General features: G+C 34.9%; 1 protein-coding gene across 1 annotated transcript; it reads right to left on the bottom strand.

Annotated features, from left to right (window-relative positions):
• Nucleotides 1-1,533: 1,533 nt before the first annotated feature.
• LOC109045823 (ammonium transporter Rh type C-like) lies at nt 1,534-6,848 on the bottom strand. Its single transcript, XM_042727233.1, has 11 exons — nt 6,564-6,848; nt 6,188-6,380; nt 5,870-6,020; nt 5,178-5,325; nt 4,929-5,095; nt 4,497-4,634; nt 4,259-4,395; nt 3,728-3,852; nt 3,560-3,636; nt 3,142-3,218; nt 1,534-2,704 (listed from the first exon to the last, which is right to left on the bottom strand). Exons 1-11 carry the CDS (start codon nt 6,787-6,789, stop codon nt 2,671-2,673), a joined length of 1,473 nt encoding a protein of 490 aa, XP_042583167.1. The 5' UTR covers nt 6,790-6,848; the 3' UTR covers nt 1,534-2,670.
• Between the last annotated feature and the right edge of the window lie 6,519 nt (nt 6,849-13,367).

Consider the following 13,367-nt stretch of genomic DNA (forward strand, 5'->3'; position numbering starts at 1 on the left):
GTAACCCAACCACTGGGTCCGGGTTTGTCCATATTTTACCCAGCACTGGGTTGTATTAAACCCAGCATTTTTTAGAGTGCAGGAAAGTCAGAATAAAGGCAGCATTTAATATTTTTAATCACCATTCTGTGAATAATGTCACAAATCTCATAAAAATTTCTACAATTTTGGCAAATATTGAAGCAAGATGTTAAAAAATTGTGGCTGATTCAAAGTTTTTCACACTGGAAATGGAAGGTCAACGCCAAGCAAATGGCATCATGGGATACAGTGTGCTCTGTATATACTGCACATTTTGGCAAATGTAGTAGGTCTTCTGTCTATTTTATGCATACAGAAAATTTACACAATTTGCTCCATATACATAATACATACTGTATACTGAGTTTCTTTTTTCAAACACAGACTATTTTGTAGTTTTTCTAGCTGCAATATTACATAGCACTTTATTAATCATACAAATAGAAAAATAAGCATAGAGTCCACAATCTATGTCAAACAGAATAAAAAAAATCAAAATAAATATCAAATAAAGAAAGACAAGCAAAAAAGTGTACCAGGTGGAAATTAAGGATAAATGCAGGTGTAAACTTGGAAATAAAATTGGCTGTTCTGCATTTTTGATCCAACATTGTCTAATATATATATATATATATATATATATATATATATATATATATATATATATATATATATATACACATTGGCAGAGCAAATGTTGAGACAAGAAAGAAAGAAAGAAAGAGTGAAAATTGTTTACACCATTTTTTCATCTGTGTATTTATATAGGAAATGTGCATTGTGCTTAGTATAATATAAATGGCAGAAATAGTAAGAATATTTTGAGTCTTTCTGGCCATAATATTAAATATCACTGCTTTTGTCAGGAGTGAGTACAGACACTCAGTATTAATAATAGCACATCTGTTAAATTCATGAACATGAAATCACATACAGATTAAAGTCATTCATAAAGGCACAAAATCTCTCAAAACCATCATTGGCATCTTACTGTGCTCATTCACAAAAGCGGTGTGTATTTGAAGTTCATTAAATGTCATGGTGATTGATCAGGAAATTACCCAATTGACCCCGTTTGACCCTCTACAAGAGTCTATTTCCATTAGAATGGAGGACTCTGGCCTGAGGGTGACCAAGCGCACACTAACAGATGACCAGCAGCTCAATTAAAGAGCGTTTGACAGACTCTAGATAACAGTTAATCAATGCATGTCTCTAGTAGTTTTGATTTTACACAGTATTTTATAGTATTTACAGTAGTTTACTATTTACAGGTTCACTTAGCAGTAACACAACAGATTTATTAATTACATTTATTTGTTTAACAAAAGACATTAAAATATTTGAAATGCATGTCTTTTATAGTTTTTTTTTGTTTTATTTTTTTGCACTGAATTTGCAAGAGTTTAATTAATTATAACATTCAGGATATTTGGCAGAAAATTAAGTTGAATTAAAATGTAATTATATTTTAGACAACTGAAGCAACAATTAAAGTATAAAAAGAGAAACTTTTTAGATGTTTAAACATTTAATAGACTTCAATATAAAGTACAACAGCTCTTAAAACAAACAAACATTTGCATTTAGCAAGTACACAGTTTTTGAGCACCAATGTAAAGTCATAGAGTTATGTTGCATTTGACATTTAAAATGGCAAAGAATATAAGGGTTCATGATAAAAATAAAAATGCAAAAAATATTGTTAGCATTCAACATGGTCTAAAAACACTCTGAGGTCATTGACCTCTCAAAAGTCCTCATGTAATCCTTCACATAATCAAATTTATAAAACGGAGAGTTCCGGTCCTTGATTCTGATTGGCTGCATTCGAAGCTGTTGTAAATTACACTACAGACATACACCTTTGTTTACTTTGCGTGTTGCTTGTCACTTTGTTGCAACCACAACTTTTTCTAAGGATCTACATTGTTTGGTGGAAGAATACTGTTTTTATTAATATCATTACACTTTATTTGCTCTTTTTTTATTTTGTGAAACCTAACTATGTATATGAAATAACCGTTTTATAAAAGCAAAAAGCCCCGTGAAGCAGTGGTTTACCGTGAATTTATAATAGCTAAGGGGTTTTAGGGGCTAACAACGCCCCTTAGCTGTTATAAATTCACTGTAGACCATGGCTTCTTGGGGCTTATTGCTTTAATAATAGTCTACATACCAGGAAGGAAAAAATATCACATAACTGGACACTTGAAAAAAGCTAGATAAATAACTAACACATTCATAATATCAAAACTATAATAGTCTTTAGTCAGTTCATTATCACAGCAGCAAACTTGCAGAGTACAATAATTATTTCATTCTTTTCCAGAATGATTGAAACTAAATGCAATTTAAGCCTAGAACAAGTAGCACAGTTGGATTATAAAATATACATGCTTTAGTTTTAGAAATGATATATGCATAAACTTATTGATTCAATTAATTTCAGGACTCTAAAGACAAAAAAATTGAACTAAGAGCTGACCCGACTGGGCCTCTGCTCTATTAGGCAGGCCAATACCTTACAAAGGTATCACGGGGACTATATTCTCTTCAGCGCAGACTTGGTCTGAACATTATTTCGGTCTTTTCATTTTTTGATCCCAATATGATATGTTTCATCTTTTGTCATACAGACATCTTGCATTAGCTCTGTTCAACAGTGAAGTTAGACTGCGACCTGAATGGTAAAAGACATGAAATAAAATAAATATTTAGGACCTCTGGGATGCATTAAAAAACGAAAAACCATTAATTCTTAAAAAAAATTAAAAATAAATAGAAAAAAATGAAATAAAATGAAAATAAATATGGGTGGTGTAAATGTATTTCTTTACTGAGATGCAGCTACAAAATGACCAGATCTTTGTTACTGTGATAAACTGCCCTAAAGCTGGAAATCTATTATGTGGTTGTGTACTGCCATCTCATGGTGCAACAAGCACAGAGTTTATGTTGCATTTCACTATAGACTCGGGACCCATTGAAATGTTCTGTTAACAATAAAAACTAAATAAAATGACAAAAAGTTTTAACTTCATTTCTATATTTAAATCTTATAGGGTATTACAGCCTATAGTATTCTCTCTTTGCATAACACCAAGAGAATATACTTACATCATGTCTGTATTTTTGCCGACCATGTGGCTGCTGTACTCTAAAATTGGAGGGATGCTCTCCTCGTCCTCAGGCAACTGGAAAGGATGATTTTAATCATTAAAAACAGTCCAGACCAAAAGAGTTCACACCGTATAAAAGAAACCAGGGCTATGTGTCACATTTAGTGGTTCCTAACCCTGGTCCTGGAGGCACGTTTTGCATGTCTCCTTAATCAAACACACCTGATTCAGGTCATCAGCTCATTACTCCAAGACCTGAAATTGGTGTGTCAGAGAAAGGAGACATGCAAAATGTGCAATGTTGGGGTGCCTCCAGGAACAAGGTTGGGAACCACTGTTATATACTATGTGCTTATGCGAGTTCTATGGTGCCACCTAGCTGTGAAACAAGTAAATAAAAATGAAATCAAACCCACCTCCCAGTACACCTCATCATCAAAGCAGTTTTCATCGGATGGGTCTCCCCAGCAGCACGGCAGTCTCAGAATAAAGCCTGTAGATACATATATGAGGGTTATTATAGTTCAGTAAAAGTAAAGCCATACAAAAATGTGTCACTTAAAAGAAATGTTTTGGATGCTCACCTACTATCGCTCCACCTACGATTCCAAAAGCAAGAGCAACACAAAGACCGGCGGCCTGGAAGCCTCCTTGTGTGGCAGGTGTCCTCTTAGCGTAGTTCCCTTCAAAATCGAAGGTGTTTACCAACCTGTTGAGAAAAAGGAACTTGTATCAGCAAGATTCACAGTTTTAAAAATTCAAAAAGATCATTCATATCCAGTAATGCTACTGATTTAGCTGCACTGACAATATGGCCTGAGAGAGAGACGGGGAGGAAAATTTGAACTGAATTGAGCTGAATAATGACACTACTGTCTTTTTAGAGCTGCTTTTTTTCAGTTGCAATACAGAGATTTTGATCCCTAAATGCATAAGCTCAAATGTATTTATTTACTTATATATTTTTATTGAAAACAATGATGGTTCATTGATTTTTACCGTTATCATGAAGCTGCCTTGAAATATATAAATAAGTGTGACTTGGATTAAACAATTAAAGCCACTTTGTACGATTTAAAATTGAATATCACCAAACAGTTTGGAGCCACACTCACCCTTCATGTCCATAGACGCTCTCACTGGCAGTAGCCGCTGTGATGGCACCCACGACTCCTCCCAGGACGCCGGGCATGGCATGCAGGTTATGGATGCCACATGTGTCTTGAATCTTCAGGTACTTCTCCATGAAGGGCTGCATGGAAAAAAAACAAACAAAAAAAAAACAGATATAAATCAATCTGCTCTCACATGGCATATAATGCTCAAATGCACCTGCTCTTCTGTCAGACTCACAGTGATCACCAGGTAGCCAAATGTGGAGATTATCCCGCAGACGAAGCCCACGATGAGAGAACCGTACGGTGAGATCATAAATTCAGCCGCTGTTCCCATGGCGACTCCCCCAGCCAGAGTTGCATTCTGTATATGCACCTGAGTTGCACAAAGCATGTTACGAATTGGATTATCAGAGATACTAGTTTTATTGATATTTAAAATGTAATATTCTGGGTTTTCATTTTTATATTTTCATTTTAGTTAAAGTGTGTATTGTCTTTAGTCCTTCATGTTAAAGTAAATGAAAAATGTTGACTGCTGAAGCAAAATAAAAAAAAAAATATTTTCATGTAACTTTTTTTTAATGGTTTTAGTTTGGTTTGAGTTTTAGGTAACTATAGAAACCCTGCTGCAGATGTAATTGTGATGTAATGAAGTGCTGTAATTTACCATGTCCAGTTTTCCTTTTTTGGCTGAAAGGCTTGATATGGCAAATGTAGTAAGGACTGAAGCAGCCAGAGCAAGGTAGGTGTTTATGGCGGCCCGATGTTGTCCGTCTCCATGATCTGCAATGGCAGAGTTGAAACTGGGCCAGTACATCCAGAGGAAGAGGGTGCCTGTAAGAGGAAACATTTTTTGAAAGCAGCTCATGTATGATCTTATCACAAGCGTCTATGTAATGTATAAGAAGTCACTTACCAATCATAGCAAAGACATCAGAGTGGTAGACAGATCCGCTCAGATTCTTGCTTTGGTCTAGTTTCGGTCGATAAAGAATCCACGATATTGTCAGACCGTAATATGCTCCGAAAGTGTGGATGACCATGGATCCGCCGGCGTCCCGAACCTGTGAAGAGTAAGAACAGTTTGTTAGAATTTCTTGATTTGGGTACAGAAATATTCAGGACTTGGGGATGGTGGATATTCACCAGGGTTGTTAATTAATTAAAATTAAAGCTATTAAAACTATTAAATTAAATTAAAACCTTTTGAAAGCATTTTGTTAATTGAAATAAAGCTGAAAGGAACTTAAACTTATTCAGTTATTTTCCAAGATTTTTTTTCCAAGATAATAAAAATTAAATAAATAATTAACTAAAAATGTAGCAATGAGTTAATATGATGTTAATGCAAGTTAAAGCTTCCATTAACAAGCCTGTATAATTAAAAAATAAAAAATGTAATTGAAAATAAAAATTTAAAGTTGTACTAATTTAATCTTTGAGTCTTTAAACTTTAGAAAAATTATGTAACTGATACCTACAGTTGAGTTAATGCTTTAGGGTTTAGAGTGCAACTTACAGTACTACTAACATTAAAATGAAAAGTATAAAAACAAAACTAATTCAAAATAAAACATCTATAGAGCATAAAATAACACTGCTACTCACATGGAGAACATTAAGAATGATGTATTCCTCGACTGCAAACAGTGTGATGCCAAATAGTGTCAACACCATCAGCTGCACTGGGCTGACTTTCCCCAGAAGAGCTCCATAAGCAATGAGACATCCAGCCACACAGAAGTCAGCATTGATGATACTGATGAAAGCAAGATGGAAAATTACGGTTAGTTTCAAATTCTTCATTTTTTATATCTGATGCACTGATCAGAAAAATCAAATTTGCACTATATACAAAAATTTACTTTTACTTCATGTGCAAGAGACTTAATGAGTCATTCCAAAGGTGTGAGGTGCGAAACCTACTTCTCAATTCCGATCTTGATTAGGCCATCATTCGGGTCCAGAGAGTGAAACCAGCCCTGCATGAGAAGAGCCCACTGCAGACCAAAGGCAGCGATGAGAAAGTTGAATCCGACCCCGCCGAAGCTGTAGCGCTTCAGGAAGGTCATGAGAAAGCCAAAACCCACAAAGATCATCACATGCACATCCTGAAAACCTGTCAGGCAAGAACAAAGAGTGTGGACAAGGTTAATGGATGAACATAGAACAGGACCTAGGAATTTCATTAAATTAAACTATTAAAATAATACAAAATGTTCAAATAAATTATATAACCCATTAATTGTGTCATAATTGATTGCCCTCTCAGTATCAGTCCCTGCAGATCTTAAAAACTCACTTGGGTATCTGTAGTAGAAGTCATTCTCGATGTCACTCGTGATGTTGTTCTTATGCTTGTGCTCAGACCAGTGTGCATCTGACTCATCATCATAACGCACAAACAGTCCAAAAAGGATGATCATGGCGATCTGCCACACGAAGCAGACCGCAGGCAGGCTGATCCGGATGTCAGGGTTTTTGGGTTTGCACCAGAAGCTTCGGCAGCAGGCAGCTAAGTTCCCCATGGTGAAGTCAAGAAATTAAGAGATGATTTGCTGGGAGAGGCTCTCTTGTAATTTCTGCGTCGGGTGCAGCTGTATTTATAACCGGTTATCTGGAGGTGTGTCTCTGCTCTGCAGGTGTACCTTCTGAAAATGAAATCCGGGTGGCCATGACACTCACCTGACAAGACTGATCAATATCTGCTCTGGTGTCTGTCTGTTTTTTTTTTTTTTTTTTTTTTTTTTCTTCTTCTTTTTAAAGATGTCACACTAGTCTTACTGGACTTAATTATAATTACACTTGGACTAATCTGAACAACTTTGCAAGCGCAAGTCATCTTTAGGTCAGATCTTTTTTCTTTGCACTTTTCTGTTATGGATTTTGGACTTTTGGAAGATTTTTATATATTTGAACTGATTTAGATGGCTAAGCATATCCAAACCCTCAAAATAAGGATAATCAGGTCAAACACGTTAATGACTAAGATTAGGGAACTGTCAGTGCATGTTTTGTAAAAAGTGATTAATTTCTTTTTATGATGCTTTATTGCTTTTGTTCTACAGGGCATCTGAATAAATCAAAATGACTTTTAACTCATGCAAAGAATCTGCGTGATTCCTGATCATCTGATTGTAAGTAAATCTCTCCATGCATATCAGTTTTAGCAGTGACCAGATGTTTAAACAACATTTCCCAGTACTTCTATGATAATTCTTTCATCCAGTATGTATGAATTCATTACTAAAAATATTACTAGAGGAAGCAGTCAAGGCAAAAACATGATGATGAAAAATAAAAAAACTTAACAGAAACAGTGATTAGTTGCAAAACCTATAAATGTTCCCTCATACATACAGGATATGTGAATTTTAACCTAAAATCCTAAATTGATGTTGCATAAATTAAGTGATGTTGCCATTATTTTAATTTTCTGCATGAAAGAAAAAAGGCACTTTTTACAAAATCTATTTTTTAATCTTCCTTTTTATATGAAAGAGATAACCAAAAAAAAAAAAAAAAGTGAGCATGACTTTAATAGTTATGATCAAGTTTCTTTTGTAGGCAGTCAAGTCCTAAGTCATAAGACACATGTAAATGGCCAATATCTCAATGATTGACATTGTTCTCTGTTAGGTACATACCAGATATTATCAGCGTTTTCTAAAATAGCTGAACTGCTGTGTTACATAATTTAATCACCTGTATCTGCTCTATTCATTATGCAAAAACTGAGGCTTCATGATAAATCCAACTTAACACAAAATTTTAAATTTCAAAGATGTTGTCACATTAAGGGATATAATCAAACCTTAGTGAACATAAAGCCTTTTTCACCTTCTGAATATATTACATATCTGAGGACAGCAGTCACTTAGCTGAGGCATTACAAAATCATCCAAATTTTCATAGCATTCTAATTTTGCCATTTTTAATACAATCTATTTTTATTTATAGACTAACACTGTCTGCACTGTCTGATTTTATTCTGACATCATGAATTGTATTAAGAAAATCTTCTTTTTGCAGTTTGCTCTTTTTTTATGTCAGTGCACATTGTGCATTTGGGGAATGACAATTTTTTTAATGTTCTAAAATCATCACATTTTTCAAACTTTTAGCAGCATGGGCTTCATTTCCAAATTTATATCTAAATTTATATTATTATGTATTGAAATATTCTAAACAATTTAAATATTTTAAATTAATTTAACTGTCTCTGTATGCTGTATTTAATACATGCTTAAAAAAAAACATAAAATGTTAAATTTTAAATGAACGTGCTTCTGGTATTTAAATTTTTATTTTTTTCCCTCTCTTGCACCATCCATTCAACAAGATACACTATACCTATTAATGTATACTACTTTCCACTTTGTCAGATAACAGTAAAATGATCAAAACTGTGAAATAACACCACATTTACATTTATACATTTAACGGACGCTATTATCAAAAGCGACTTGAGGTTGAAAAACAAGTAGTTACCAAAAATGTTTCAGAAGTGCATATAAGCAATTTATATGACTACACAAAATTAATTTCAAGCATTTAATCAGAAACCTTCATGAGATCAGAACAGACATAAATCGATCTTGTCCAAATTTTTCCCTGGTAGTATATTAAATAATTTGTCTTGCATCCCAAAGTCACTCTTACGTCTAGACAATAAAAAGGAGGTGTGTGCATATCTTCATGCTTGGCTAGAGAGCATGTGGCTGTCGCAGGGCTTCTGGAGGTGTGTTTACAGAACATGCGACAGTAAGTGTGGCCTTTAGATCCTAATCAGAACAACATTCCAAGGATAACAGGAATCACATGACCATGCCTGGCCTTTGCGATCTGTTACCAAGACATTCCATCACTGGCGACATAAGGATATCTATCACATGATCCACTGTCAATCAAAGACAAGTCAAGCCTTCAGTAATGTACAGCTGATTCAACATGAAGATATCATTTGATTTTCAGTGCAGTGATCACTATAATCCATTATCACCAAATAAGTCCAATAATGTTTTAATACAGTCATTTCATGTAAGATGTGTCTGCATAAAACCCATCTTACATAACTTTCTACCCCTTAAAACTAAAAAGTGTGCATTATATTATAATTTAAGTTACAAGTCAGATTAACAGTTCACTTGGAAGTAAACTTAAACATGCCATGCATTTCTACTGAAGCATATATAGGCTAATAATGAAGATTTGTAATGTTTTTAAAAGAAGTCTCATATGCTCACCATAAGGCTGCATTTATTTGATCAAAAATACAGTAAAAACAGTAATATTTCGAAATGGTGTTCAAGATTAATCAATTAAATGCACCCTTGCTTAATAAAAGTGTCATTATTATGTAAAAAAAAAAAAAAACGCTCACTTCAAACTGGTAGTGTATCATGGTTAAAAACCTTAACTGTTTTCAACATTTAGAATAACAAAAGTTTCTTGAGCATCAAATCAGCATATTAAAATAATTTCTGAAGGATCAAATGACACTAAAACTGGAGTAATGATGCTGAAAATTCAGCTTTGCATTATAGGAATAAATTAGATTTTAAAATCATTGTAATAACATTTCACAACTTTTCTGTTATCATTGTATTTTTGATCAAATAAATGCAGCCTTGGTGAGCAAAAGAGATGTTTTCTGTATATACTCATACAGCAAATTGCAATGATGTTCCCTCGCGCAGTTTCTCTCAAGTTCAGATAAAAAGAGATCAATAAGGTTAACTGTAGTTCATATCACAGCCTCTATGAACCAGATATGAAAGTAAAAGCATCTTACAAAACCATCAAAATAAATTTAGAAACCATCTAGTTATAAATCCTCTCAGTGACAAGTGGAGTGAGGTCCATATGTCAAAAAACACACCCACTTCCTGGGAAGAGAGGCTTGGCGGAAATAGACATGCATGGATTAGAATCATATCTTGAAGATCTTGACTTGCAGTCAGCCAAATCAGAGGATTTTGGCTTTCACAATCTGCTCTTTTGTAGCTGAGCCACAAAAAAAGAGGAGGATCTGGAATGTTGAGCTGCGAAGCGAGCCGTCAAAGACGAGTAAGTGTGGAGGAATTTCAGCTAGTCATTTATCTCAGTCTAATTGAGAACCCTGCTGTTACATAGATGACTATTAACTGATAGTCATGCTGATAGTAATAGTTATGAGCAGCATATGTAATGTGCCATGTGCTTTGGCATGTGATGCCACTGACTTGGATATTTGAAAAAATATATATAGAGGTCCATAGAGAGAGAGAGAGAGAGAGCGAGAGAGAGAGAGAGAGAGAGAGAGAGAGAGAGAAAGAGAGAGCGGTCCATATATATTTGGACACGGGCACAGTTTTTATTATTTTAGCAGCTTACTAAAACATATTCAAGTTACAGTTATATTATATGGGCTTGAAGTGCACACTCAGATCTTTAATTGTAGATTATTCACATCAAAATTGGAGGAAAGATGAAGGAATTACAGCTCTTTAATATGTAGCTCCCCCCTTTTTCAAGGGACCATAAGTAATTGAACAGTTGACTCAAAAGTCATTTCATGGGTTATTTTCCTTCATTATTTAAATCTACATTTATGCATTTTGCAGACGCTTTTATCCAAAGCAACTTACAATGCATTCAGACTAACATTTTTTACCTAACATGTGTTCCCTGGGAATTGAACCCACAACCTTTTGCACTGCTAACGCAATGCTCTACCACTGAGCCACAGGAACATCAAAAACAGCTAGAAACCTTGGAGTTGTGATTGATAAGCTGTTGTTTATACAACGTTAGGAAGATCAGGCCCTTTCTTTCAGAACAAACAACAAAACTCTAAAACTCAAAACTATTTCTGCATCAACTAAGAAGGTAAAAGTTCGGGTGTTGATTCTAAGTGTGCCATCTGCATTTGGAAGCTCTTACTCTGAACCACATCATGCAGTCAAAGGATCTCTCCGTACAAGTGAAACTGACAATTGTTAGGCTTCAAAATCAAAACAAATCCATCAGAGAGATAGCATTCACATTAGGGGTGGTCAAATCAGCAGTTTGGTACATTCCAATAAAAAAAAAAGAAAATAAAAAGGCCTGGATGTCCATAGAGGACAACAGTGGTGGATGATCTGAGAATCCTCTCCATGGTAAATAAAAAATCCTTTCACAACATCCAGCCAAGAGAAGAACATTCTCCAAGAGCCAGACGTGTCACTGTCAAAGACTTGACGACAACAAATACAGAGGGTTCACTTACAAGGTTCAAACAAGGCCCGATTAGACTTTGCCACTTCTGGAAAAGCATTTTTTAGACAGCTGAAATTAAGATCAAGTTGTACCAGAATGACAGGAAAAAAAGTATGGAGAAGGCATATAATCCAAAGCATACAACATCATCTGTGAAACATGGTGGAGCAGTGTGATGGCATGAGCGTGCATGGCTTCCAGTGGCACTGGGTCACTGGTGTTTAGTGATGAAAGAAGCAGCTGGAAGAATTCTGAAATGTATATGGGTATACTCTCTGCCCATATTTTGGAGCAAAGTTGATTGGGCAGCACTTCATAGTACAAATGGGCGATGACCCAAAACATACAGCAAAAGCAACCCAGGAGTTTTTGAAGGTAAAAAAGTGGAATATTCTGCAATGGCCATGTCAATCTCCTGATCTCAACTCGATTAAGCTGCATTTCACTCGCTGAAGACACACAAACAAACAACAACTGAAGTCAGCTGCAAAGGTAGCTGTAAAGTCCTGGCAAAACATCACAAAGGAGGAAACCCAGTCTCTGGTGATGTCCATGAGTTCCAGATTTAAAGGGTAAGTTCACCCCAAAATGAAAATTCTGTTATTAATTACTCACCATCATGTCGTTCAAAACCCGTAAGACCTCCGTTCATCTTTGGAACACAAATTAAGATTTTTTTTATTGGAATCTGAGAGCTGTCAGACCTTCCATAGACAGCAACGCAACTGAAATGTTCCCAGACACAGAAACATAGTAAGGACATCAGTAAAACAGTCCATGTGACATCAGTGGCTCAACTTAAATTTTGCGAAACTACGAGAATACTTAGACTGTCCAAAGAAAACAAAAATGACAACTTTATTCAACAATTCTTCTCCTATGAGTTACTGTCTTCAACCATTTTGGAGAGTATCACATCGCATACGCACGCTTTACCCAAAGTATAAACAATGCTGATTACGCCGATTACATCCATACACATGCTTTCCCCCCTAATGTAAACAACACTGATTACGTTCTTGGGTACTCTCCAAAATGGCGGAAGACAGTAAATCGGGGGAGAAGAATTGTTAAATAAAAGTTTTTTTTTTGTTTTTTGCCCACAAAAAGTATTCTTGTAGCTTCACAAAATTGAAGTTGAACCACTGATGTCACATGGACTGTTTTACCGATGTCCTTACTAAGTTTCTGTATCTGGGAACATTTAATTTGCGTTGCTGTCTATGGAGGGTCTAGGAGATCTCGGATTTAATCCAAAATATCTTTTTTTTGTTCTGAAGATGAACAAAGGTCTTTAGTGTTTTGAAGAGGGTGAGTAATTAATGACAGAATTTTCATTTTGGGGTGAACTATCCCTTTAAGGCAGTCATTGCCTGCAAAGGATTCTCAACAAAATATATTTAAAAAAAATTACATTTTATTTATGATTTTATTTATTTGTCCAATTACATTTGATCGCCTGAAAATGGGGGGACTGAGTATCAAAATGGTTGTAGTTCCTAAGCATTTTGTTATATTTTTGTTCAACCCCTTGAATTAAAGCTGAAATTCGGAACTACAATTACAAAGTCTTTCACTACGAATCTCGACACTGTAAAAAGTGATTCTCTATATTTACTCAATAAAATTGTGTCAACAGATTACAAGCAATATTATTAATTAAATTTAACACATTAGAATGAATTAGAATTAACCATTCAAAATGAGTAGAATAACATGAAAAAAAAGTAAAATTTACACAAAAATATTGATTTCATTGGACAAAAAACAAACAAACAAACAAAAAAAACACTATGCTAAAGAATACTATGTTATACATGTCAGGCCAGTAGTTGGCGATCATGAAACACCCTTCGAAAACATT

Source organism: Cyprinus carpio, chromosome B7 (assembly GCF_018340385.1).
Source record: "Cyprinus carpio isolate SPL01 chromosome B7, ASM1834038v1, whole genome shotgun sequence".
In the NCBI taxonomy this organism is placed as follows: domain Eukaryota; kingdom Metazoa; phylum Chordata; class Actinopteri; order Cypriniformes; family Cyprinidae; genus Cyprinus; species Cyprinus carpio.